The sequence below is a fragment of the Dendropsophus ebraccatus genome, chromosome 9, assembly GCF_027789765.1.
Source record: "Dendropsophus ebraccatus isolate aDenEbr1 chromosome 9, aDenEbr1.pat, whole genome shotgun sequence".
Taxonomy (NCBI): domain Eukaryota; kingdom Metazoa; phylum Chordata; class Amphibia; order Anura; family Hylidae; genus Dendropsophus; species Dendropsophus ebraccatus.
In genome coordinates this window covers 113,210,947-113,238,881 of record NC_091462.1, presented here as the reverse complement: position 1 = coordinate 113,238,881, position 27,935 = coordinate 113,210,947, and the positions used below count along the sequence as shown (strand labels likewise).

Below are 27,935 nucleotides of genomic sequence, written 5' to 3'. Positions count from 1 at the left end.
CCTCAGTAGTTTGACATTTCAGTAGTCCAGTATAGTGGTCATGGTCTCTTCAGTAGTCCTGTATCTGTGGTCATGGCTCCTCAGTAGTTTATTATTGGTGGTCATAGTCTCTTCAGTAGTCAAATATCGGTGGCCATGGGCTCTTTTAATTGTCCAGTATCGGTGGTTATGGGTCCTTCAGTAATCCAGCATCGGTGGTCACAGTCTCTTTAGTAGTCCAGTATTTGTGGTCATGGCCCCTTTAGTAGTCCAGTATTGGTTGTCGCAGTCTCTTCAGTAGTCCAGTGTCGGTGGTTATGGCCTCTTCAGTGTTCGGCTATTGGTGGTCATAGTCGTGTTAGCCCGGTATAGATTGGGTCTCTTCAGTAGTCATATTTGTGGTCATGTTCTCTTCAGTAGTATCAGTGGTCGTGGTTTCTCTAGTATTCCAGTACTGGAGGTCAATATCTCTTCATTAGTTCAGTATCGGTGGTCATTCTCTTCAGTGGTCCAGTATTGTGGTCATTGTCTCTTCAGTGCATCGGTATTGGTGGTCATGGTTTACTTAGTAGTCTAGTGTCTGTGGTCATGGTTTACTTAGTAGTCCGGTATCTGTGGTCATGGTCTCCTTAGTAGTCTGGTATCTGTGGTCATGGTCTCCTTAGTAGTCTAGTATCTGTGGTCATGGTCTCGTTAGTAGTCCGGTATCTGTGGTCATGGTCTCCTTAGTAGTCCGGTATCTGTGGTCATGGTCTCCTTAGTAGTCTAGTATCTGTGGTCATGGTCTCCTTGGTAGTCCGGTATCTGTGGTCATGGTCTCCTTAGTAGCCCAGTATACATGGGGTCACTTCAATAGTCCAGGATTCATGGTCATGGTCTCGTCAGTAGTCCGGTATCAGTGGCCGTGGTTTCTCTAGTATTCCGGTATCAGTGGTTATGGTCTCTTCAGTGGATCGGTATAGGTGGTTATGGTCTCTTCAGTGGATCCGTATCGGTTGTTATGGTCTCTTCAGTGGATCCGTATCGGTGGTTATGGTCTCTTCAGTGGATCCGTATCGGTGGTTATGGTCTCTTCAGTGGATCCGTATCGGTGGTTATGGTCTCTTCAGTGGATCCGTATCAGTGGTTATGGTCTCTTCAGTGGATCCGTATCGGTGGTTATGGTCTCTTCAGTGGATCCGTATCGGTGGTTATGGTCTCTTCAGTGGATCCGTATCGGTGGTTATGGTCTCTTCTAGAGATGAAAGTACTTGAACATGCTCAAGTCCCTCTAAACCAGAAGGCTCTGTGTTTGATTTTCCGCAGCTTCAGAAGTTGGATGCGGCCCTAGTAAGAGATGGAAATAGCCTGTGTTTGCATATTTTCCTGGCAGCCCTAGGGCGGCATCCAATCTCTGCAGGTTGGCTCAACACTAGTAGTTTGTTATTGGTGGTCAGTCTCTTATGAAGTCTAGTATTAGGAAGCTATGGTCACTTCAGTAATTGCGCATTTTAATAGTCAGGTATCGGTGGTCATGGTCTCCTCAGTAGTCTGGTATAGGTGGTCATGGCTTCTTAAGTAGTCGGTATCAGTGGTCTTGATTTCTTCAGTAGTCTGGTATCGGGGGTCATGGTCTCCTCAGTAGTCTGGTATCGGGGGTCATGGTCTCCTCAGTAGTCCGGTATCGGGGGTCATGGTCTCCTCAGTAGTCCGATATCAGTCGTCATTGACTCTTCTGTAGTCTGAGAGAAATAAAGCAAGAGAGGGGCGCCTCCTAGTGCAATAAAATAGTGAATCAGTGTGTCTCATCAAAAAGTAGATGGACGCACTCACCTTGTGGAGTTGTGCAAGATATACGCTAATAGCGCTCATTTGCTCCTGTCAGTCGGCCCGTGGAATAGGGGCTTAAAGAGACTGTGACCACAGATAGAGGACTACTAAAGAGACCAAGACCACCGATACTGAACTACAGGAGAGAGCGTAACCACTGATGCCGGACTACTAAAGTGACTGTGGCCACAGATACCGGACTACTGTAGGGACATTCACACAACTGCAATTTTGCGGATGGGGAAGGTGAGTAATAGGTTTGTCCCCCCCGAATGATGCCAGCTGTGGGGAAACTCTTTAAATCACCACAGCACTGTAGTGACCCCCTAACACCTGAAGAGATCACAACCGTGATACCAGAATGTTAAAATACCCAAGAAGGGACCACAACCCCACCAGTACAGGACTACAGAAGATGGAGGAGAGTGTCCCAGAAGGGTCACAGGAACCACAAGATGGAAGGTCAGCGTCAGTCTGTATATTGGGTCACAGACTTTTGTTGCTTGATAAAGGTCTGTGACCCAATAGAGACCGAAACACGTGGCAGCAATAAAAAGAATACGAAGTCACACCACCGTGCGATGGTTTGTTTGTGACCGTGCCAACATCCTGGACGTTTACCTGCGCTGACCCTCCTCTGGGGTTTCTCATGGTTCCTGTGACCCTTCTGGGACACTCTCCTGCATCTCTATACTCACCGCTGGTGGCTGGTTATCCGAGGGACAGCTGCGGTTTATGGTTTAAGTGACACCATACGTTTACAGTAGAGTTGTGCCTATATCTTGTGAGTCTGGGGGGGGGGGGGAGGAGGGGCTGCCCAGGGGATTGCTGATCGTCTGGGCAGCCCATAGGATATAGCAGCGTCTGCTGCCCATGTTCCTATTCCACGGAGCGACGGCAGCAGATCGTTGCTGTATCAGTCGTTTGTTTTTCAACATGTTGAAAAACAAACAACTGCAACGATCAGCCGACATGAACGATGTCGGCTGATCGTTGCTGGCAATTCCACGGGACGATTATTGGCCGTAACGGCTGATATCGGCCGAATATGGTCGATAATCGTTCCGTGGAATAGGGCCTTTAGTAGTCCGCTATCTGTGGTCAGTCTCTTTAGTAGTCCGCTATCTGTGGTCAGTCTCTTTAGTAGTCCGCTATCTGTGGTCAGTCTCTTTAGTAGTCCGCTATCTGTGGTCAGTCTCTTTAGTAGTCCGCTATCTGTGGTCAGTCTCTTTAGTAGTCCGCTATCTGTGGTCAGTCTCTTTAGTAGTCCGCTATCTGTGGTCACAGTCTCTTTAGTACTCCGCTATCTTTGGTCACAGTCTCTTTAGTAGTCCGGTATCTGTGGTCACTGTCTCTTTAGTAGTCCGGTATCTGTGGTCACTGTCTCTTTAGTAGTCCGGTATCTGTGGTCACTGTCTCTTTAGTAGTCCGGTATCTGTGGTCGCTGTCTCTTTAGTAGTCCGGTATCTGTGGTCACTGTCTCTTTAGTAGTTCGGTATCTGTGATTGCTGTCTCTTTAGTAGTCTGGTATCTGGTCACAGTCTCTGTCAGGTATTAGTGATCACTTTGCCCTCTGGGATGTCTGTACTGTGGCCGGCAGGATTGGAGGGGGCTTGTGTTGGTTGGCATGTGTCCCCTCCCCATGTTGACCAGGTTTGGGCATCTTTTCTGTATACGATCTGTAAGAGTCCTATTGCACACACAGATATCTGACAGATTATTGCAGCCAAAGCCAGGAACAGACTATAAAAAGAGGACAGGTCGTAAAGTAAAGACTGAGATTTCCCGTCTTTTCAAATACATTCCTTTGGCTTCAATAATCTGTCAGATATCTGTTGGTGTTACATGGGGCGATGGCAGCAGATCGGTAACAGGCTGGTCGCTGGTGTTTCAGCCTAATAAGAGACAACGATCAGCCGACATTGTGCCCCTGATATTAGTTTGAGCACCAATGCTGCTTGGGGGGGGGGGGGGGGGTCTTTATACCCAGTCTCCTTCACATTCACACTGGCAGCTAGAAGACATCCCCCATCTTTGTTAGTGGTTGGGAGATCTGCAATTCCTTTAAACAAAAGTTTCAACAATTTGAAGTTGTGAAGTCATGTGATCCTGAGTGCTTGAGGAGATCCCCTTGGAGTTTCCAGAGTTGGTTCCTGGGATGCGGGGTAAGGGGCAAAGAGCTGCGCTGGTGTCTGTTCACATTGTGGATTCTCACTGATGCAGCTGCAGATTTCCTCTGTGTGTGAGGAGGAGGACGAGGAGGGAGATGCAGCTGCAGGTCTCTATGTGTTTGTGGGGAGGAGGAGAGAGATGCAGCTGCAGGTTTCCTCTGTATGTCTGAGGAGGGGGGAGAGATGCAGCTGCAGGTTTCCTCTATGTCTGAGGAGGGGGGAGAGATGCAGCTGCAGGTCTCCTCTTTGTGTCTGTGACGTGTGTGTTGGGGGGGAGATGCAGGGGAAGGTCTCCTCTGTGTGTTTGGGGGGATGCAGCTGCAGGTTTCCTCTGTGTGAGGAGGAGGGAGATGCAGCTGCAGGTTTTCTCTGTGTGAGGAGGGAGATGCAGCTGCAGGTTTCCTCTGTGAGGAGGAGGAGGGAGATGCAGCTGCAGGTTTCCTCTGTGAGGAGGAGGAGGGAGATGCAGCTGCAGGTTTCCTCTGTGAGGAGGAGGAGGGAGATGCAGCTGCAGGTTTCCTCTGTGAGGAGGAGGAGGGAGATGCAGCTGCAGGTTTCCTCTGTGAGGAGGAGGAGGGAGATGCAGCTGCAGGTTTCCTCTGTGAGGAGGAGGAGGGAGATGCAGCTGCAGGTTTCCTCTGTGAGGAGGAGGAGGGAGATGCAGCTGCAGGTTTCCTCTGTGAGGAGGAGGAGGGAGATGCAGCTGCAGGTTTCCTCTGTGAGGAGGAGGAGGAGGGAGATGCAGCTGCAGGTTTCCTCTGTGAGGAGGAGGAGGAGGGAGATGCAGCTGCAGGTTTCCTCTGTGAGGAGGAGGAGGAGGGAGATGCAGCTGCAGGTTTCCTCTGTGAGGAGGAGGAGGAGGGAGATGCAGCTGCAGGTTTCCTCTGTGAGGAGGAGGAGGAGGGAGATGCAGCTGCAGGTTTCCTCTGTGAGGAGGAGGAGGAGGGAGATGCAGCTGCAGGTTTCCTCTGTGAGGAGGAGGAGGGAGATGCAGCTGAAGGTTTCCTCTGTGAGGAGGAGGAGGAGGGAGATGCAGCTGCAGGTTTCCTCTGTGAGGAGGAGGAGGGAGATGCATCTGCAGGTTTCCTCTGTGAGGAGGAGGAGGGAGATGCATCTGCAGGTTTCCTCTGTGAGGAGGAGGAGGAGGAGGGGGGAGATGCAGCTGCAGGTTTCCTCTGTGAGGAGGAGGAGGGAGATGCAGGTTTCCTCTGTGAGGAGGAGGAGGGAGATGCATCTGCAGGTTTCCTCTGTGAGGAGGAGGAGGAGGAGGAGGGAGATGCATCTGCAGGTTTCCTCTGTGAGGAGGAGGAGGGAGATGCATCTGCAGGTTTCCTCTGTGAGGAGGAGGAGGAGGAGGGGGGAGATGCAGCTGCAGGTTTCCTCTGTGAGGAGGAGGAGGGAGATGCAGGTTTCCTCTGTGAGGAGGAGGAGGAGGAAGATTCAGCTGCAGGTTTCCTCTGTTCGGAGGAGGAGGAGGGAGATGCAGCTGCAGGTTTCCTCTGTGAGGAGGAGGAGGAGGAGGAGAAGGGAGATGCAGCTGCAGGTTTCCTCTGTGAGGAGGAGGGAGATGCAGCTGCAGGTTTCCTCTGTGAGGAAGAGGAGGAGGGAGATGCAGCTGCAGGTTTCCTCTGTGAGGAGGAGGAGGAGGGAGATGCAGCTGCAGGTTTCCTCTGTGAGGAGGAGGAGGGAGATGCAGCTGCAGGTTTCCTCTGTGAGGAGGAGGAGGAGGAGGGAGATGCAGCTGCAGGTTTCCTCTGTGAGGAGGAGGAGGAGGGAGATGCATCTGCAGGTTTCCTCTGTGAGGAGGAGGAGGAGGGAGATGCAGCTGCAGGTTTCCTCTGTGAGGAGGAGGAGGAGGAGGGAGATGCAGCTGCAGGTTTCCTCTGTGAGGAGGAGGAGGAGGGAGATGCAGCTGCAGGTTTCCTCTGTGAGGAGGAGGAGGGAGATGCAGCTGCAGGTTTCCTCTGTGAGGAGGAGGAAGATGCAGCTGCAGGTTTCCTCTGTTAGGAGGAGGAGGAGGAAGATGCAGCTGCAGGTTTCCTCTGTGAGGAGGAGGAAGATGCAGCTGCAGGTTTCCTCTGTGAGGAGGAGGAGGAGGAGGGAGATGCAGCTGCAGGTTTCCTCTGTGAGGAGGAGGAGGAGGAAGATGCAGCTGCAGGTTTCCTCTGTGAGGAGGAGGGAGATGCAGCTGCAGGTTTCCTCTGTGAGGAGGAGGAGGAGGGAGATGCAGCTGCAGGTTTCCTCTGTGAGGAGGAGGAGGAGGGAGATGCAGCTGCAGGTTTCCTCTGTGAGGAGGAGGAGGAGGGAGATGCAGCTGCAGGTTTCCTCTGTGAGGAGGAGGAGGAGGAGAAGGGAGATGCAGCTGCAGGTTTCCTCTGTGAGGAGGAGGAGGAGGAGGGAGATGCAGCTGCAGGTTTCCTCTGCGAGGAGGAGGAGGGAGATGCAGCTGCATGTTTCCTCTGTGAGGAGGAGGAGGAGGGAGATGCAGCTGCAGGTTTCCTCTGTGAGGAGGAGGAGGAGGAGAAGGGAGATGCAGCTGCAGGTTTCTTCTGTGAGGAGGAGGAGGAGGAGGGAGATGCAGCTGCAGGTTTCCTCTGTGAGGAGGAGGAGGAGGGAGATGCAGCTGCAGGTTTCCTCTGTGAGGAGGAGGAGGAGGAGGAGGGAGATGCAGCTGCAGGTTTCCTCTGTGAGGAGGAGGGAGATGCAGCTGCAGGTTTCCTCTGTGAGGAGGAGGAGGAGGAGGAGGGAGATGCAGCTGCAGGTTTCCTCTGTGAGGAGGAGGAGGGAGATGCAGCTGCAGGTTTCCTCTGTGAGGAGGAGGAGGGAGATGCAGCTGCAGGTTTCCTCTGTGAGGAGGAGGAGGGAGATGCATCTGCAGGTTTCCTCTGTGAGGAGGAGGGAGATGCATCTGCAGGTTTCCTCTGTGAGGAGGAGGGAGATGCAGCTGCAGGTTTCCTCTGTGAGGAGGAGGAGGAGGGAGATGCAGCTGCAGGTTTCCTCTGTGAGGAGGAGGAGGGAGATGCAGCTGCAGGTTTCCTCTGTGAGGAGGAGGAGGGAGATGCATCTGCAGGTTTCCTCTGTGAGGAGGAGGAGGAGGGAGATGCAGCTGCAGGTTTCCTCTGTGAGGAGGAGGAGGAGGAGGAGAAGGGAGATGCAGCTGCAGCTTTCCTCTGTGAGGAGGAGGAGGAGGGAGATGCAGCTGCAGGTTTCTTCTGTGAGGAGGAGGAGGAGGAGGGAGATGCAGCTGCAGGTTTCCTCTGTGAGGAGGAGGAGGAGGGAGATGCAGCTGCAGGTTTCCTCTGTGAGGAGGAGGAGGAGGGAGATGCAGCTGCAGGTTTCCTCTGTGAGGAGGAGGAGGGAGATGCAGCTGCAGGTTTCCTCTGTGAGGAGGAGGAGGAGGGAGATGCAACTGCAGGTTTCCTCTGTGAGGAAGAGGGAGATGCAGCTGCAGGTCTCCTGTGTGTCTGTGAGGGATGCAGCTGCAGGTCTCCTGTGTGTCTGAGGCGGGGGGATATACAGCTGCAGGTCTCCTGTGTGTCTGTGAGGAGGGGGGATATACAGCTGCAGGTCTCCTGTGTTTCTGTGAGGAGGGGGGATATACAGCTGCAGGTCTCCTCCGTGTTTCTGTGAGGAGGGGGAGATGCAGCTGCAGGTCTCCTGTGTGTGTCTTTGAGGAGAAGGAGGAGGACATGCAGCTGCAGGTCTCCTGTGTGTGTCTGTGAGGAGGAGGGGATGCAGGGGAAGGTCTCCTCTGTGTGTCTGTGAGGAAAAGGAGGAGATGCAGCTGCAGGTCTCCTCTGTGTGTTTGTGAGGAAAGGGAGGAGATGCAGCTGCAGGTCTCCTCTGTGTGTCTTTGAGGAGGGGGAGATGCAGCTGCAGGTCTCCTCTGTGTGTCTGTGAGGAGGGGGAATATACAGCTGCAGGTCTCCTCTGTGTGGCTGTGAGAAGGGGGAGATACAGCTGCAGGTCTCCTCTGTGTGTCTGTGAGGAGGGGGATATACAGCTGCAGGTCTCCTCTGTGTGTCTGTGAGGAATGGCCCTGTGACACCCTGAGATGCTGGTTGTCACCTTGGAGTTCTTGTCTTCTCTGCCCCCCTGTAACCCCCAGAACCCTCCTGCAGCTTTAACGATGAGCTGATGACTGGTTGCTGTATGTTCCGTCCATGCTAATGACTGGTTATCAGGATCATGTGACTTCCCAGTTACATTGGGACATACTGGGTGTCTGGTCTCCGGGCTCCGGGATGTCATTGGTTTATTGAGCGTCCATTGTGTCCTCTGTATACAGGAAGTGACCGAGCAGCATAGGAAGTGTCCGGCCATTGTTACCAGATGGGATGAGCATAGCAGTGCCCGAGCGTTACGTGTCATAGCGGCTGATATCAGTGCTGGAGTGCTATAAGAGGAGCGGCTGATATCAGTCACATATGATGTAATAGGAGGTTATATCAGGACTGGAGCGTTATAAGAGGAGCGGCTGATATCAGTCACATAGGATGTAATGTCTGGAAGTTATATCAGTGCTGGAGCGTTATAAGAGAAGCGGTGATATCAGTCACATAGGATGTAATAGGAGGTATATCCAGGGCTGTGGAGTCGGAGTTGGAGCTAGTTTTGGAGAGAAGGGTGGTCGGGGAATATATCAGTAATAGGACACTGGCCCTATTACATAAGGGTGGTCGGGGAATATATCAGTAATAGGACACTGGCCCTACTACATAAGGGTGGTCGGGGAATATATCAGTAATAGGACACTGGCTCTATTACATAAGGGTGGTCGGGGAATATATCAGTAATAGGACACTGGCCCTATTACATAAGGGTGGTCGGGGAATATATCAGTAATAGGACACTGGCCCTATTACATAAGGGTGGTCGGGGAATATATCAGTAATAGGACACTGGCCATATTACATAAGAGTGGTCGGGGAATATATCAGTAATAGGACACTGGCTCTATTACATAAGAGTGGTCGGGGAATATATCAGTAATAAGACACTGGCCCTATTACATAAGGGGGGTCGGGGGAAAGTTGACGGTCACTATTTGGCAGTTTGTTTCTGAGCTGGAAGAGTCCATTGTGTGGGGGGAGATCTGTGCTGTTCTCTTCCTGGATGCTGGATGACTGTATATGAGCAGCAGTGTAATATGAAGATATCCTGTGTAATATAGAGGAGGAGGAGAAGACATAAGTAGTGTAGCTGTAACATCTGTCCTCAGTGTGGGGTTTTCTCTCTGGGAGAAAATTGTGTGTTTTTCTTCAGTGTGCTATGGCTGCAGCTGTGTGTGTTTTGCGTGCGTGCGTGCTATGGCTGCAGTTGGCTGTGTGCGTATGCTATGGCCACAGTAGGCTGTGTGTGTGTGTGTACGCTATGACTGCAGCAGGCTGTGTGTGTGTATGCTATGGCCGCAGCAGGCTGTGTGTGTGTGTGTGTGTGTGTGTGTGTAATGGCTGCAGCAGGCTGTGTGTGTGTATGCTATGGCTGCAGCAGGCTGTGTGTGTGTGTGTAATGGTTGCAGCAGGCTGTGTGTGTGTGTGTATGCTATGGCTGCAGCAGGCTGTGTGTGTGTGTATGCTATGGCTGCAGCAGGCTGTGTGTGTGTGTATGCTATGGCTGCAGCAGGCTGTGTGTGTGCTATAGCTGCAGCAGGCTGTGTGCGTGTGTATATGCTATGGCTGCAGCAGGCTGTGTGAGTGTATGTGTGTGTGCTATAGCTGCAGCAGGCGGTGTGTGTGTGTGTGTGTGTGTGTGCTATAGCTGCAGCAGGCTGTGTGTGTGCTATTGCGTGCCCCCACAGTGACCCTCTATATCACTGTGTGACCCCCCCTCTCTATATCACTGTGTGACCCCCCCCCCTCTCTATATCACTGTGTGACCCCCCCTCTCTATATCACTGTGTGACCCCCCCCTCTCTATATCACTGTGTGACCCCTCTATATCACTATGTGTGACCCCTCTATATCACAGGGATCTGGTATTGTTAGCAGTGTGTCTTTAAGTCTGGTGAATATTTAGTTAGAAACATAGAAGATTGTTCAGGACATGGAGGCTGGAGACTGGCTGCATCCACTGCACACACCGGAGAAGCTGCTTTATATACAGTATTCCTTTATTTATTTAGAAGTCGCCCCAGGATCATGTAGGACATTAGGGAGAAGCTCCCCTGGTATATGACTGGCTATTTATGAAGGAGCAGGAGTCTGAGTCGGTCCTGATAAAATTCAGGAATCGGAGTCGGAGTTGCGGCTTACTCCGAGCGGCTGATATCAGTCACATATGATGTAATAGGAGATTATATCAGTGCTGGAGCGTTATAAGAGGAGGGGCTGATATCAGTCACATATGATGTAATGTCCGACTGTTATATCAGTGCTGGAGCGTTATAAGAGGAGCGGCTGATATAACCTCCTATTACATCCTATGTGACTGATATCAGCCCCTCCTCTTATAATGCTCCAGCACTGATATAACCTCCTATTACATCATATGTGACTGATATCAGCCGCTCCTCTTATAACGCTCCAGTACTGATATAACAGTCGGACATTACATCATATGTGACTGATATCAGCCCCTTCTCTTATAACGCTCCAGCACTGATATAACCTCCAGACATTACATCATATGTGAGTGATATCAGTACTGGAGCGTTATAAGAGGAGCGGCTGATATCAGTCACATCGGATGTAATAGGAGGTTATATCAGTGCTGGAGCGTTATAAGAGAAGCGGCTGATATCAGTCACATATGATGTAATAGGAGGATATATCAGTACTGGAGCGTTATAAGAGGAGCGGTGATATCGGTCACATATGATGTAATGTCTCTATATATCAGGACTGGAGCGTTATAAGAGGAGCGGTGATATCGGTCACATATGATGTAATGTCTCTATAAATCAGTACTGGAGCGTTATAAGAGGAGCGGTGATATCAGTCACATAGGATGTAATGTCTCTATATATCAGGACTGGAGCGTTATAAGAGGAGCGGTGATATCAGTCACATAGGATGTAATGTCTCTATATATCAGGACTGGAGCGTTATAAGAGGAGCGGTGATATCAGTCACATAGGATGTAATGTCTCTATATATCAGTAGCTGTTTCTTCGGCCGCTCGTTGTCTTTATTACACAGAGTGATAATCTGCTGGATCGGCCTGATTCTCCATGTAATGGGGCCCTTACAGCCGACCTCCCAGCAGATAAGATGGAGCAATAGCCAATGTACACATGAGGGGGAGCATAGACTGCAGAGCCCTCCGTGCCCTCTAGGCCTCTGCACCAGGGCAGCTGGCTCCAATCTGAGGGGGCCCTGCGGTGCGGAGCGGCAGTGGGGGGTCCAGGGCTCTGCAGTGTGGAGCGGCGGTGGGGGTCCAGGGCCCTGCAGTGCGGAGCGATGGTGGGGGGTCCAGGGCCCTGCAGTGTGGAGCGGCGGTGGGGTGAGGGCTTCTTGTAATAAAAGGAACTACTGTTCACATGGAGGAAGACGTTGTTTTTTTTTCGCCGGAGATGAAGGAATCTGTGCCTACTGTTACCCCATGTCCAGTGCTGTGCCCGGGAGGAACAGAGCAGGGGGTCAGAGGTACCCGGGATGAGGAGGGTGAGGGCAGGGGGTCAGAGGTACCCGGGAGGAGGAGGGTGAGGGCAGGGGGTCAGAGGTACCCGGGAGGAGGAGGGTGAGGGCAGGGGGTCAGAGGTACCCGGGAGGAGGAGGGTGAGGGCAGGGGGTCAGAGGTACCTGGAAGGAGGAGGAGGAGGGCAGGGGGTCAGAGGTACCTGGAAGGAGGAGGAGGGTGAGGGCAGGGGGTCAGAGGTACCCGGGAGCAGGAGGGTGAGGGCAGGGGGTCAGAGGTACCCGGGAGGAGGAGGGTGAGGGCAGGGGTCAGAGGTACCTGGGAGGAGAAGGAGGAGGCTAGGGGGTCAGAGGTACCTGGGAGGAGGAGGAGGAGGAGGAGGAGGGCAGGGGGTCAGAGGTACCAGGGAGGAGGAGGAGGAGGAGGGCAGGGGGTCAGAGGTACCAGGGAGGAGGAGGAGGAGGGTGAGGGCAGGGGGTCAGAGGTACCCAGGAGGAGGAGGGTGAGGGCAGGGGGTCAGAGGTACCCGGGAGGAGGAGGGTGAGGGCAGGGGGTCAGAGGTACCCGGGATGAGGAGGGTGAGGGCAGGGGGTCAGAGGTACCTGGGAGGAGGAGGAGGGTGAGGGCAGGGGGTCAGAGGTACCTTGGAGGAGGAGGTGGAGGAGGAGGGCAGGGGGTCAGAGGTACCCAGGAGGAGGAGGGTGAGGGCAGGGGGTCAGAGGTACCCGGGAGGAGGAGGGTGAGGGCAGGGGGTCAGAGGTACCCGGGATGAGGAGGAGGAGGGCAGGGGGTCAGAGGTACCTGGGAGGAGGAGGAGGGCAGGGGGTCAGAGGTACCAGGGAGGAGGAGGGTGAGGGCAGGGGGTCAGAGGTACCCGGGAGGAGGAGGGTGAGGGCAGGGGGTCAGAGGTACCCGGGAGGAGGAGGGTGAGGGCAGGGGGTCAGAGGTACCTGGGAGGAGGAGGGCAGGGGGTCAGAGGTACCCGGGAGGAGGAGGGTGAGGGCAGGGGGTCAGAGGTACCTTGGAGGAGGAGGTGGAGGAGGAGGGCAGGGGGTCAGAGGTACCAGGGAGGAGGAGGAGGGCAGGGGGTCAGAGGTACCAGGGAGGAGGAGGGTGAGGGCAGGGGGTCAGAGGTACCAGGGAGGAGGAGGGTGAGGGCAGGGGGTCAGAGGTACCCGGGAGGAGGAGGGTGAGGGCAGGGGGTCAGAGGTACCCGGGAGGAGGAGGGTGAGGGCAGGGGGTCAGAGGTACCTGGGAGGAGGAGGAGGAGGGCAGGGGGTCAGAGGTACCCGGGAGGAGGAGGGTGAGGGCAGGGGGTCAGAGGTACCTGGGAGGAGGAGGAGGAGGAGAAGGAGGGCAGGGGGTCAGAGGTACCTGGGAGGAGGAGGAGGAGGAGGAGAAGGAGGAGGGCAGGGGGTCAGAGGTACCTGGGAGGAGGAGGAGGAGGAGAAGGAGGGCAGGGGGTCAGAGGTACCAGGGAGGAGGAGGGTGAGGGCAGGGGGTCAGTGTATTAGGTCAATGACAGGAGGACGGTGAGGGTAGTAGTGGGGTCTCTCCTGTGATGGGTGAGAGGGGTCTCTCCTCTGTGATGGGTGAGGGGGTCTCTCCTCTGTGATGGGTGAGGGGGGTCTCTCCTCTGTGATGGGTGAGGGGGGTCTCTCCTCTGTGCTGGGTGTAGGGGGTCTCTCCTCTGTGCTGGGTGTAGGGGGTCTCTCCTCTGTGCTGGGTGAGGGGGTCTCTCCTCTGTGATGGGTGTGAGGGGTCTCTCCTCTGTGATGGGTGTGGGGGTCTCTCCTCTGTGATGGGTGAGAGGGGTCTCTCCTCTGTGATGGGTGAGGGGGGTCTCTCCTCTGTGCTGGGTGTAGGGGGTCTCTCCTCTGAGGGGTCTCTCCTCTGTGATGGGTGAAGGGGGTCTCTCCTCTGTGATGGGTGAGGGGGTCTCTCCTCTGTGATGGGTGTGGGGGTCTCTCTGATGGGTGAGGGGGGTCTCTCCTGTGATGGGTGAGGGGGGTCTCTCCTCTGTGATGGGTGTGGGGGTCTCTCCTCTGTGATGGGTGTGGGGGTCTCTCCTCTGTGATGGGTGTGGGGGTCTCTCCTCTGTGATGGGTGAGGGGGTCTCTCCTCTGTGATGGGTGTAGGGGGTCTCTCCTCTGTGATGGGTGTGGGGGTCTCTCCTCTGATGGGTGAGGGGGGTCTCTCCTCTGTGATGGGTGTGGGGGTCTCTCCTCTGTGATGGGTGTGGGGGTCTCTCCTCTGTCATGGGTGAGGGGTTTCTCCTCTGTGATGGGTGTGGGGGTCTCTCCTCTGTGATGGGGGTGGCAGGAGGATGCTCCGGCTATGACTGCTCTGCAAGACTCTGGTTTCCCGCCCCTCTGGGTGAGAACCAATAGGAATCCTGTATCTATGGCTGTCAGCAGAGGAGGCGGGGGCTCTGCATCTGTCATCTCCCCCGGTCTCTCCAGCAGCCGAGGGGTTAATGCGTGTCATAAACTACCTGGCCAGACGGGGGTTAGTGGAGCGCTGGATGATGGGGGTGTACGCGGTGGGGGAGGGTTTATAGGGGGGTCGGCAGGTCAGGACATATGGGGATGTGATGTGTGGATACTGTAATGTCGCTGTTATCCTGTCTGTCACCCCATTATGTGTTATCCCCCCCTCCCCCCATATCACTGTTGTCACGTCCGGACCCCAGGTGTATCTGCTATATACCATCTGTATGGCCCCCTGTACCTGTCCTGCCTTCATCCTCCCTTACTTCTCCTCCTTTCTTCCTGCAGCCTCAGTGGGTCCAGCCTCCGTTGGGAGTGGTGGCGGCGGCATCTCGCGGGGGGTACCCCCTGGCCCTCGTCATGCCGTCCAACGCCCGGGCCGGCAGCCTGAAGGACCCTGAAGTGGCCGAGCTTTTCTTCAAGGATGACCCGGAGAAACTCTTTGCCGACCTGCGGGAGATCGGGCACGGCAGCTTTGGTGCGGTTTACTTTGTAAGTACGGGGCCGATTCTAGGACCACCGCGCCATCTTACTGACTCTCCTGTAACAGCAGCTCTCTCCTCCCTCCAGGCCCGGGACATCCGCAACAATGAGGTCGTCGCCATTAAGAAGATGTCGTACAGCGGCAAGCAGTCCAATGAGGTGAGTGCTGCCGGGCCGGGGGACATAGAGGATGAGGTACAGCCCGGAGGTCACTAATAAACCTCTGCTTTCTGCTATAGAAATGGCAGGACATCATCAAAGAAGTGAAATTCCTCCAAAAGCTGCGACATCCCAACACTATAGAGTATAAAGGATGTTACCTGCGGGAGCACACAGCCTGGGTGAGTATACATTACTGATTCTGAGTTACATCCTGTATTATACTCCAGAGCTGCACTCACTATTCTGCTGTGTACATACATTACATTACTGATCCTGAATAATGCGGCTCAGACCCCGATCCTGCAGCCCTCCCACACGTTTCCCTCCTGCTCCCCCATTATAGTGGGCTGTGGTTCTCCTCCTGTCACATGAAGCATTAAGAGTCACCTGTAGGTTAGGCGCGATCTTTGGTCAGGGAGCCCCCTGTAGGTGGCGCTATGACATGTGATGATCTCTACATGTATGATGATGGTGGCAGCTCTTGTATGTATGATCACACCGCTCACATCTAGTCGTGTCTACGGAGTCCTGTGATTGCCGTGTGTGGGAGGCTGGAGCCGTGCACTGAGTGTACCGAAAAAGCAGCACAATAGCCCCCTGCCGGCCGCCCGCGTCACTGCCATACACCCCCTCTCCTCTCCCCTGCCCCATTGCCGTCCTGTGTCCTCTACTATTGTTAACCCCATTCCTGGGTCTGTTATTTCCGGGCCTTTGTTTTTCCTGCCCCCACCTCTCCTCACAACCATTCTATGTGCCAGACCTCCTCCTCTCCTCACCACCATGCTATGTGCCAGACCTCCTCCTCTCCTCACCACCATGCTATGTGCCAGGCCTCCTCCTCTCCTCACCACTATCTTATGTGCCAAGCCTCCTCCTCTCCTCACCACTATCCTATGTGCCAGGCCTCCTCCTCTCCTCACCACTATCCTATGTGCCAGGCCTCCTCCTCCTCTCCTCACCACTATCCTATGTGCCAGGCCTCCTCCTCCTCTCCTCACCACTATCCTATGTGCCAGGCCTCCTCCTCTCCTCACCACCATTCTATGTGCCAGACATCCTCCTCTCCTCACCACCATGCTATGTGCCAGGCCTCCTCCTCTCCTCACCACTATCTTATTTGCCAGGCCTCCTCCTCTCCTCACCACTATCCTATGTGCCAAGCCTCCTCCTCCTCTCCTCACCACTATCCTATGTGCCAGGCCTCCTCCTCTCCTCACCACTATCTTATGTGCCAGGCCTCCTCCTCTCCTCACCACTATCCTATGTGCCAGGCCTCCTCCTCTCCTCACCACTATCCTATGTGCCAGGCCTCCTCCTCCTCTCCTCACCACTATCCTATGTGCCAGGCCTCCTCCTCCTCCTCTCCTCACCACTATCCTATGTGCCAGGCCTCCTCCTCCTCTCCTCACCACTATCCTATGTGCCAGGCCTCCTCCTCCTCTCCTCACCACTATCCTATGTGCCAGGCCTCCTCCTCCTCTCCTCACCACTATCCTATGTGCCAGGCCTCCTCCTCCTCTCCTCACCACCATTCTATGTGCCAGGCCTCCTCCTCTCCTCACCACTATCCTATGTGCCAGGCCTCCTCCTCCTCTCCTCACCACTATCCTATGTGCCAGGCCTCCTCCTCCTCTCCTCACCACTATCCTATGTGCCAGGCCTCCTCCTCCTCTCCTCACCACTATCCTATGTGCCAGGCCTCCTCCTCCTCTCCTCACCACTATCCTATGTGCCAGGCCTCCTCCTCCTCTCCTCACCACTATCCTATGTGCCAGGCCTCCTCCTCCTCTCCTCACCACTATCCTATGTGCCAGGCCTCCTCCTCCTCTCCTCACCACTATCCTATGTGCCAGGCCTCCTCCTCCTCTCCTCACCACTATCCTATGTGCCAGGCCTCCTCCTCCTCTCCTCACCACCATTCTATGTGCCAGACCTCCTCTTCTCCTCACCAATATCTTATGTGCCAAGCCTCCTCCTCTCCTCACCACTATCCTATGTGCCAGGCCTCCTCCTATTCTCCTCACCACCATCCTATGTGCCAGACCTCCTCTTCTCCTCACCACCATCCTATGTGCCAGGCCTCCTTCTCTCCTCACCACTATCCTATGTGCCAGGCCTCCTCCTCTCCTCACCACTATCCTATGTGCCAGGCCTCCTCTTCTCCTCACCACCATCCTATGTGCCAGGCCTCCTTCTCTCCTCACCACTATCCTATGTGCCAGGCCTCCTCCTCTCCTCACCACTATCCTATGTGCCAGGCCTCCTCCTCTCCTCACCACTATCCTATGTGCCAGACCTCCTCCTCTCCTCACCACTACCCTACGTGCCAGGCCTCCTCCTCTCCTCACCACTATCCTATGTGCCAGACCTCCTCCTCTCCTCACCACTATCCTATGTGCCATGCGGGGCTGACATTCCCTCTCTTCAACCCTTTCTGTGATGCAACATGTAAGTAACACACAGTAATGAAGCACTCCATCACAGCACAGAAAGGGTTAACAGCAAAAAAACTGTGCTTTGCAGCGCTGTCTCCTGCTCTAGTGACCCCTGACCTCGTGCACTTTTGTTTCCTACTTGCCAGCAGCTTCGCTGGAAAAAGAGGTTTGGAGTGGTCAGAAGGAAACTACATGTTTCATCATCCACTGCACAGTCTACCCCTGAAAAATGTGTGTGACACCAGTGTGAAGGTCGGGGGCCATCAGAGCAGGAGCTGATACGGTGAAGCAAATCGGGTCTACTGTTAACCCTTTCTGTGCTGCAGCAAGTGATTTAGAGCCTAATTACTGTGCATCACTTACAGGCTGCGGCAAAGAAAGGGTTAATGGGGCAGGGGCACACAGCTACTGGGTGCTGTACCTATGCTTTTAACTATGAGGGTTCCTAATGAGCCCTTATAGTTAAATTCAGTGCATTGACAGAGCAACGAGCTATTGGCTCACCGCCCTGCCAGTCACTCTTGTGGCTGCAGGCAGCACTCTGGGGAATGTACTAAAGGGTTGGGTTTCCTACATGGATGGGGGCTGAGTACAGAGGACATGAACCAAAGGGATGCTTACTACAGGGAGATGGCAGCTGTAGCGACCCCACCCCCTGTTAGGCAAAGACCATGAAACGGTATCTGAGGCGGCTGCAAGTAGAAAAACAAGGGGGGGGGGGGGAAGAAATATAATGTTCAATGAGATCAAGATTTAATTTTTTGCTGATAACGCCCAGCTCTACCTCTAGTCATGACTGTTTTCTCTCTCGCCCCCTGTACACGGTGCTGCAGCTGGTGATGGAGTACTGTCTGGGATCCGCTTCCGACCTCCTGGAGGGTAAGTGAGATGTTATACTATGAGGGTCCTATTCCCGCCATTCATCTACCTTCCTGTATAGTGTCCAGACCTCAATCTCTTCACTTACCCATCTGTCTATTGGGGGGGTCGGGGGGAGACTCCAGCCATCTCCAGCTATTGTCAGTGTATTTCATAACGCACAATTGGATGACCACGGCTGTTTCTGTTCTTCTATCTAGTACATAAGAAACCCCTTCAGGAGGTGGAGATTGCTGCTATTACCCATGGTGCACTCCAGGGCCTGGCCTACCTCCATACACACAACATGATCCACAGGTAAGTTACAAAAGTCACTGTATCATCATCATCATCATTATTATTTTATACTCCAGAGCTGCACTCACTATTCTGCTGGTGAGGTCACTGTCTACATACATTACTTCTCTTGCATTATGTTCCGGAGCTGTACTCACTATTCTGCTTCCCTTATAGAGATGTGAAGGCTGGTAATATCCTCCTGACAGAGCCGGGGTTGGTGAAGTTGGGGGATTTCGGCTCGGCCTCTATAGTGGCTCCAGCTAATTCCTTTGTGGGAACTCCATACTGGTGAGTGGTGCTGGTCTACCTGTTGCCTTTCAAGCTTCTCTCTGGTGCTGGTCCTATAACATGACACGTGTTTGCTCCTCAGGATGGCTCCGGAGGTGATTCTGGCCATGGACGAGGGGCAGTATGATGGGAAGGTGGACGTGTGGTCCCTCGGGATCACCAGCATTGAGTTAGGTAAGAGGATGATTTAGTACGCTTTTTACTGTTTACTCTTTTAGGATGCGTTCACACGTACAGGATCTGCAGCATATTTGATGGTGCAGATTTGAATCTGCAGCAGTTCCAATGGCCTAGAATTAATTTGTTTTGAATCAGCAGCTTCAAATCTGCTGCAGATCCTGTATGTGTGAACGCACCCTTAACATGGACCCTGTCACCTCTATACTCACCCATCACCTGCTCTCCCAGCCATGGGCATGATGGGAGTAAACATCATTTCTTGCTGTCTTGTCCTTTTCTTCTGCGACTTTACTCCTCTTTCCTCGTCTTCCTCCCTCTTTCTCTTCTGCCACCCAACTCCTCCTCCTTTTCTCCCGCCACCTGACTCCTCCTCCTTCTCTTCTTCCATCACCCGACGTCTCCTCCTCCTTCTCTTCCGCCACCTGACTCTTCTTCCTTCCTTCTCTTTTGCCACCCTACTCCTCCTTCTCTTCCGCCACCTTAGTCCTCCTCCTTTTCTCCCGCCACCTGACTCCTCCTCCTCTTCTTCCATCACCCGACGTCGCCTCTTCTTTCTCTACCGCCACCTCCCTCCTTCTCTTCTGCCTCCCTACCCCTCATCCTCCTTCTCTTCCTTCTGCTCTTCAGTCTCCTCCTCTTCCTCTCTGTGCAGCTTGGCTCCTCTTCCTCTATTACTCCTCCTCATGTGATGCCTGCCTTCTTTCTTTCCTCTTCCGCCTGTGGCGCTGGTTTCTCTTGTCCTTAGTGTCTGGAGCAGGATGTGACATCTTTCATGGTGCTGATCTCTCTCCCTATCAGTCAGCCACAGTCTGAACCCCTACTAGTAAAGTAGGGACCAGATGTTTTTTCCCACCCTTTGTGTCCTGGACTGAACCACATGAGGCAGGGGGGGAATAGCGAACTACTTCTCCTACAATAAAAAGCAATGTAGCTGATGCAGAGAGATCACGGCAAGAGCCAAAAAGTGAGATTTATAAGGATTTAACATTTATCCATGCTAATGTGTAATACACTGACTACTATTTATACTGTATCTCCACAGCCGAGAGGAAGCCCCCACTCTTCAATATGAATGCTATGAGTGCCTTATACCACATAGCTCAGAATGAGTCTCCTGTCCTGCAGTCCAATCACTGGTGAGTACTCCCCAGCTGTGACCTTGGTATAGTCCACTGTCCTGCAGTCCAATCCCTGGTGAGTACTCCCCCCAGCTGTGACCTTGGTATAATCCACTGTCCTGCAGTCCAATCCCTGGTGAGTACTCCCCCCAGCTGTGACCTTGGTATAATCCACTGTCCTGCAGTCCAATCCCTGGTGAGTACTCCCCCCAGCTGTGACCTTGGTATAATCCACTGTCCTGCAGTCCAATCCCTGGTGAGTACTCCCCCCAGCTTTGACCTTGGTATAGTCCACTGTCCTGCAGTCCTAACCATGGTGAGGACTCCCAGTCCTTATATACAGGTGGCTGGGGGGGGGGGGGGGGGGGGTCACAGTCTCTCTGTCCTTAGTATACACTCCTCAGTGTGTATGTGTATATATGGATTTATTGAAGTGTGACCCTATATGTGTATGTGTCATGGCATTATCTCCTCTGTGCAGGTCTGAATATTTCCGGAATTTTGTGGATTCTTGTCTCCAGAAGATTCCCCAAGACAGACCAAGCTCTGACATTCTGCTTAAGGTTGGAGATATATATACACATACATATACACATAATGTCTCTCTGGTACGTTATAGTGAGATATTATACTGAGACCTGTGCGTCCTACTTTACAGCACCGCTTTCTGCAAAGGGAGAGGCCTCAGACGGTCATCATGGAGCTGATCCAGCGCACAAAGGACGCAGTGAGGGAGCTCGATAACCTGCAGTACCGCAAGATGAAGAAGATCCTCTTCCAGGACACCCAGAATGGGCCGAACACTGAGACCACTGAGGAGGAGGAGGTGAGAGGGCGCAGGGCCTGGATGTGACCTCTTATAATATCCACCCTGTAGTGTCATTGTCCATGGGGGATGCCTGCTGGTTGATGGCCGTCTCTGGTATGGTCTTTCCTCTCTTCTAGGAGTCGGAGCAGTTTCTTCACTGCACGGGTACAATAACCAGCATGGAGAGCAGCCAGTCTGTACCCAGCATGTCCATCAGCGCCAGCAGTCAGAGCAGCTCGGTGAACAGTCTGGCTGACGCCTCCGATGATAGCGGAGAGATGGCCATGATGCAGGAGGGAGAGCACACAGTCACCTCCAACAGCTCCGTCATACACCGGCTGCCGGTAAGCGTCTTCTCACGCCTGCAACATTGTGCTAGGATAGCTAACTGAGCCACCATTGTGGTGCATCTCCCAGTGATGTTACCACGCTGTTACCTGTCTGTGACTAGATGTAATTGCTAAGGCGTTTAGATGCACTGTACTTGCCCATGTGACCATCCGTGTGTGTATATACTGCAGCCACCTGTGTGTATATACCGCAGCTCCTGCAGCCATATGTGTATATACCACTGCACCCCGCAGCCATATGTGTATATACCATAGCCATATGTGTATATACCACCGCCCCCCGCAGCCATATATGTATATACCGCAGCCGTGTGTAAATACCGCAGCTCCCCGCAGCCATGTGTATATACCGCAGCCGTGTGTGTAAATACCGCAGCTCCCCGCAGCCGTGTGTGTGTGTATACTGTAGCTCCCTGCCTCTAAGTGTATGTATACCGCAGCTCCCTGCAGCCATATGTGTATATACCGCAGCTCCCCGCAGCCACGTATGTGTGTGTGTATATACCGCAGCTTCCCACAGCCAAGCGTATGTGCATACTGCAGCTCCCTGCAGCCACGTATGTGTGTGTATATACCGCAGCTCCCCACAGCCAGACAGTGCTGGCTGTAGTTGTTCCTGTATAGCAGTACACTGCAGCATTATGGCGGCTTTGTCCTTACCGTACCGGCTTGGACAGTTCTCTTTGGTCTCCATTGTACAATACTTTTGCTAAAGGGCAGAATATCAAACCTTTCCCCGTTCATTTGTTGTGCCTTCCAGCCGCCTGACGTCTACACCCACACACCCGGCTCCCTCACCGTTTCTTACATTAACACATTGGTTTTCTTACCAGACTCACGACAACATATACGATGATCCGTACCAGCCAGAGATGGAGGCTCAGCAGTCGACCTCGGCCGCTCGGAGGAGGGCATACTGCCGCAACAGGGACCACTTTGCCACAATCCGCACCGCCTCGCTGGTGAGCCCCCCCACCCAAATCTATGTCCGGTCACTACTCCAGGCCTGTCGCCTTCTCATCACCTTTCACCTCCTTTAGGTGACGCGGCAGATCCAGGAACATGAGCAGGACTCTGCGTTACGGGAACAGATGTCTGGGTACAAGCGGATGCGCCGGCAGCACCAGAAGCAGCTTATGGCCCTGGAGAATAAGCTGAAGTCGGAGCTGGACGAGCACCAGCAGCGCCTGGACAAGGAGCTGGAGGCTCACAGGAGCAACTTTGCTGCCGAGACCGATAAACTGGCCAAGAAACACCAGGCCATCTTTGAGAAGGAGGTAGTCATGTGGTATCTGGGGTCTGCAAACTCTACAGCAGGGGTGCGGAACCTCCCACCCTCCAGCTAAAGCTTCAGCTGTCCAGGCATGATGGGAGTTGTAGTTTTGCAACAGCTAAAGGTTCCTTATCCCTGCTGAAGATGGCCCACCCTCCAGCAGTGTCCCCCAAGCCATGGGGCTGCAAAACTACAACTCCTATTATGCCATAACAAAGTATCGCCGCATGATGGGATTTGTAGTTGCTGCTCGCTCGGGGACGGTGCTGTAGTCTGCTTGGAGCTCAGGGTAAGATGGCTGATGTCAGTAACAGCGTCCTTCCTTCCCAGGCTAAGGCTGCTATGGCTGAAGAGAAGAAGTTTCAGCAGCACATCTTGGGCCAGCAGAAGAAAGAGCTGACAAACCTGCTGGAGAGCCAGAAGCGGCAGTACAAGATCCGGAAGGAGCAGCTAAAGGAGGTAAGCCAATAGAAGACTCTTGTGACGCAATGTACAGGTACAGCGAGCAGAGTGGGCATCATACACTGTGAAAGGGGTGGTCTGGGCAAAATCAATTGTACCCTATCCACCGAATAAGGGAAAAGTAGGAGATCGTGTGGGGTCCTATCTCTGTAATCTCCATATCAGGCCCTGGCTTGTGATATGAATACAGCTGTGGGTACGGCACATGACCCGCGTCTCTATTCATTCCTAGGGAGCCGCTGGAAGGAGCTGAATGATCCGAAAGAGTAGTACTTGGCTCTCTGGTGGCTCCATAGGAATGAATAGAGCCGCGGGTCACATGCCGCACCCACAGCTGTATTCATGTCACAAGCCAGGGCCTAATATGGAGATTGGCGGGGGGTACAAAGGTCAGACCCCCGCAATCTCTTATTTTTTTCCCTATCCTGTGGACTGTGCCTGGACAACCTCTTTAAAGGGTAATTCTGGCTCCTTTTTTTTTTTTTTTTTTTTTTCCCCCTTTCAAAACAGCTGGTGTCAAAAGGTTATATAGATTTGGTGTTTTCTTTTATTTAACAATCTCCAGTCATTCAGTACTTAACAGCTGCTGTATGTCCTGCAGGAAGTGGTGTATTCTCTCCAGTCTGACAGTGTTCTCTGCTGCCCCCTCTGTCCATGTCAGAAAACCTCTTCTGCTATGGACCGTTCCTGACATGGACAGAGGTGGCAGCAGAGAGCACTGGAGAGAAAGCACCACTTCCTGCAGGACATACAGCAGCTGGTAAGTACTGGAAGGCTGGCGATTTTTAAGTCGAAGTAAATTACAAACCTGTATAACTTTCTGAGACCAGTTGATTTAACAGAAAAAGATTTTTGCCGGAAAACCCCTCAGTCGGCCATTCTAATGTTGCTCTTGGGCAGCCGTGTTACCCTGGCCTTACCGCAGCCATCTGTTTGGCAATTCCTCCTTTTTTATCTATTCTTAATATCCAATTTGATTTGTCACCTACTAGAGCAGAGATGGGGAACCTCCGTAGAGCCTTTGGCTGTCTAGGCATGGTGGGAATTGTAGTTTTGCCACAGCTGGAGGGCCACAGTTCCGATCTCTGCTCTAGAGGTTTAGTCCGTGGCTCCCCGGCCCTTCTGGTGGATAATGCTGAGGGTCACATGACACATGATGCTGCACTTACCATGCATTGTGCTAAGTGTTGGTTTCCATAACTCAGGAGCTGCAGGAAAACCAGAGCACCCCAAAGCGGGAGAAGCAGGAATGGCTGCTGCGCCAGAAGGAGAGTATGCAGCACTACCAGGCCGAGGAGGAGGCCAATCTGTTACGCCGCCAGCGCCAGTACTTCGAGCTCCAGTGTCGGCAATACAAGCGCAAGATGCTCCTGGCGCGGCACAATCTGGACCAGGATCTTCTGAGAGAGGTGAGCCGCCCGTCTATAACGCAGAGACCTCGGCCATGATGGCGGGTGACGACCATCCACAATAACCTCACCTTCTCTTCCCAGGAGCTGAACAAGAAGCAGACCCAGCGGGACCTGGAATGCGCCATGCTTCTGCGGCAGCACGAGTGCACCCAGGAGCTGGAGTTTCGTCACCTGCAGATGCTGCAGCACACCCGCAGCGAGCTCATCCGCCTGCAGCATCAGACCGAGCTGGGTAACCAGCTGGAGTACAACAAGCGGCGTGAGCAGGAACTCCGGCAGAAACACGCCGCCGAAGTCCGGCAGCAGCCCAAGAGCCTGAAAGTAAGGCCTGGGGAGGAGGATGAGACAGAGGAGGATGAGGAGGAGGGGGTAGAGGGAGACCGGTTCAGCCTCTGCAGCTCGGAGGAGGAGGAGGAGGCAGATGGATCTGTAGAGCGCAGCGAGGCCGATGGCTGTCCAGATCAGGACGCTCCCTACTTTGAGCTTACTACTACGTGGGAGCCTGAGCCGGAGGGTCCTGTCCGTCCTGCCCCGTCTCAGGCTTCCTCCTCACTACCCAGTCACGTCATGTGCGGAGTGCTGACTCTGCTGGCAGCTTCCCGGCCCTTCTGCCCCTGGTCGCTTCTTCCCCTGCTGCTGGCCCTCCTGACCCTCTGGAGACCGGGCCCCCTGATAGATTCAGCCCTGGTGGCCCTGGAGACCCTGGGTGCCAGCCTCCTGTGCGCTTACATCCTGCTATGCTGGGTCCTGGCGCTCAGCCCCGCTACCTTCATTTTGCTGGCTCAGAGCTGGGGGGCGCTGGCGGCGCTGGCAATGAGTTATAGACTCCGCTTATATTACGTGCCGGTCCTGGCCATAGCTGTGGGGGTCTTCACATCGCCCGGGATTTTCCTGTCCATCTTCCTAGTGGCTGGGTCCGTGGGTAAAACAGCTGGGCAGTGGCTTAAGGGCTGGCCTAAAAGATCCCGTAGGCTCTGGCTGCGAGCGTTGCTGCGGCTGCCCAGGCCCCTCTTCAGGGTCCTCCAGCGCTGCGGGGCTGCAGGGGAGGGGGGCCTATTCTATCTCTTCCCCAAAACATACAAAGGCGGCTACCGCAGCCGTATCCCTGTGCTGGCCAGCCGCTCCTCTAGCAACAGCAAGCCGCCATCATGGTGGCAGCGGCTCTCCAGGGCCCCCTCCCAGATAGCAAAGACACTAAACAATAGCCTCACACAGGGGGTCCGCAGGCTCTGCACAGTGCTGCCCCCAGTGGCTCTCATGTACATGACCAAAATGAAACTCCTAAGGGAGGAAAAGCCCAGCCGCATCCCCAGACTGATGAGCCGCGAGCGGAGGCGGAGGGAGGCCGCAAAGCGCAGTGAGCAGCGGGGGGCCCTGGTGGGCCGGTCAGTGGGCAGAGCCAAGAGGATAAACCCTCCCATCCCCTGGCGCTGACCGCCCACCGCCATGTCTTATGCTGAAAAGTGCCTTATTGCCTGACATGAAGGAGACGTTACATGGGGGGGCGCCTCTTAGCGGTTTGCACTATGGTAACAGGTTTTCTTTTGCACATAGGTTGTAGTTGATTCCTCCCCTGTGCGCCTGCACTTATCGCCCCACAGGGGGCAGTGTTATCAATATACACCTGCTGATGTCACCCCCGCACCTTTCACTGTATACAGATAACCAGAGGTGTCCCCTCCATGTAATGACCGGGATCATACCACTAGGGGGCAGCATGGAGGGTATTGTTTTGTTTTTTTTCTTTTTTGTGCGTGTTTTTTTTTTTTTTTTTTTTTTTTTCGAGGGCTCGTGCTGGTCTCTGTGGCAGGGAAGAGGTTAACCCTTCCATTTCTACGGTCAGTACTGTAATACATTTCATGGCTGGAGCGGGGGGTAACGTATTCTATATACAGAGTATTCGGTTGCGTGTCACGGACGATGATTATAAACGCAACCTGGAGAGATGTATATGATATGAGCGGCTGCTGTTATGGAGCTATAGCCCCCCCATCACCTGGCTGGTTATCTGCTGGGGGTTGTAGTTCCACAGAGGACTGTGAATAAGCTGCAGGTTGGTGCTATAGTCTGGACTGCGGGTGACATCTTGTGGCTGCCGCGTGTATTGCATCTATGGGTTCTCTATAGGTTCCTGCCCTGTGGGGCAGCCTCTTAGCCTTTTCTATGCCTGAGACCAGCCTTCCCCCAAACTCAGGATGAGAAAAAACAAAACAACTCCCCGCCTTTTTGTGCTTGTCGCCCCCGTTTTTTTAAATAATTTGATGGTATTATTTCTGTATTATAATTTCTTTTAATTTATTTCCTTCCCCATCCCTGGCATCTTGTAAAAACTGCTGGCCGTTCTGTGTTATATCAGCACAATCCATACAGATATATATTTAACGTTTAGCCCCCCCCCCCCCCCCCCCCGTGCTGCATTAAGGAGAGGCGGAGTGAGCAGACGGGCGTTCAACCTATTTATTAGCTCCTACATCTTCTCTTATTTTTCGCCATTCTTCCCTCCAGTGTAAAATCCGTCATTTCTGTTCCTTTTTTATTTTATTTTTGTGTTTTTATTTTTTATTTTTTGTTGTGTTTTTTTTTTGTTTGTAATAAACCGGAAGTGAAATCATCCGATGTGTCATCTCATTTGTCATCATTGTGCGCAGAGCCGAGCGAGCGCGTACAACTACACGGGGGAAGGCTGAGTCTATAGGCAGAGAGCAGGCTAATGGCGCCCAGTCACCGCTCATAGTATAACCCATGATGTGCAGTGTGTGGGGGGCCGTATCCAGCAGCGTCATTTTACCCGGGGGTCACATATTAGTGACGTCATAGCCAGAAACATAAAACCATCATTTTATGTTTTTATCCAGGATTACAAAAACATGGCCAAAAAAAAAAAAAAACAGCACCACTCCATCCACTGGTCATATGTGGTATTGCAGCTCAATTCCATTGAAGTGAATGGAGCTAAGATGCAGTACCTCACACATCCTGAAGACGGGTGGCGCTGGTTTTTTTTTTGGACAGAAGCGACTGTGTTTGTCTAACCCCTTTAGGGCCATATGTATCCAAAGCTGCATTCACAGTTATCTTCCAGCTGCCTCCAGAGCTGAATTCACAATTCCTAAGGGTCCTATTATATGGTATTATCAGCTGATATCACAGTGTGTATTAGGGCTAAAGCTCAGCCAATGAATAAGCTAAAGCCTGGGGGACAGCTCCGTGTGTAGGAGAGGATGTACGACTGAAGGCCGTGTAACTGAGCCCCGCTCACATACAGACTCATATGATACAGACTCGGCTCTTCAGAGCTGCATTCATAGTTCTTATCCTCCAGTCACCTTCAGAGCTGTATTCACAATTCAGTTGCTGCAGAGTACACTCCTGTGCCCAGAGCTTTATCAGGGACATGCCAGCTGAAGAATAGTGAGTGCAGCTCTGAGGTTCATACCATGATTTATATGGTGACACTGTTCCTCGAATAGCCAGGTACACCCGTACGCGTCCTCCGTACGCAGGTTTGCATTGACTGCTATGGGCAACACGGCATAAGATGCATCATCCTGCCTCCTGGTGGCTCTGTGTCCTGCTGTGCTGCATTGTGGGAGATGTAGTGTGTACAGCAGTAGAAGGTGTGATATAGGGGGGCACTGACCTAGCTCTGCTTTAACCCCTGTTTGCTGAGGAGGGAATGATTATCTTCTCTTCATCCCTATTCTTTCCTTCTCCTCTAATTTCCCATCATGCATTGGGTTTGCCCCCACCACCCACATCTGCTCCCATCTCTCCCCTTCC

The 27,935-nt window shown here is 53.3% G+C and overlaps 1 protein-coding gene across 2 annotated transcripts in view; it reads left to right on the top strand.

Moving 5' to 3' along the window:
• The window catches only part of TAOK2 (TAO kinase 2), a 33,811-nt gene that overhangs the window by 2,710 nt on the left and 3,166 nt on the right, over positions 1–27,935 (top strand). The window contains exons 2-17 of one of the 2 annotated variants that reach the window (XM_069984565.1): positions 14,315–14,518; positions 14,597–14,668; positions 14,749–14,850; positions 17,940–17,985; positions 18,186–18,282; positions 18,439–18,552; positions 18,635–18,726; positions 19,775–19,868; positions 20,332–20,413; positions 20,509–20,676; positions 20,796–21,002; positions 21,842–21,970; positions 22,049–22,285; positions 22,612–22,740; positions 23,949–24,152; positions 24,237–24,476. In XM_069984565.1, coding sequence (XP_069840666.1) covers positions 14,387–14,518; positions 14,597–14,668; positions 14,749–14,850; positions 17,940–17,985; positions 18,186–18,282; positions 18,439–18,552; positions 18,635–18,726; positions 19,775–19,868; positions 20,332–20,413; positions 20,509–20,676; positions 20,796–21,002; positions 21,842–21,970; positions 22,049–22,285; positions 22,612–22,740; positions 23,949–24,152; positions 24,237–24,476 — 2,145 coding nt within the window. In that variant the 5' untranslated portion in view covers positions 14,315–14,386. Of the gene's footprint in view, positions 1–14,314; positions 14,519–14,596; positions 14,669–14,748; positions 14,851–17,939; positions 17,986–18,185; positions 18,283–18,438; positions 18,553–18,634; positions 18,727–19,774; positions 19,869–20,331; positions 20,414–20,508; positions 20,677–20,795; positions 21,003–21,841; positions 21,971–22,048; positions 22,286–22,611; positions 22,741–23,948; positions 24,153–24,236; positions 27,005–27,935 lie in introns of those variants that run through there. The other variant, XM_069984564.1, reaches the window with a different exon arrangement.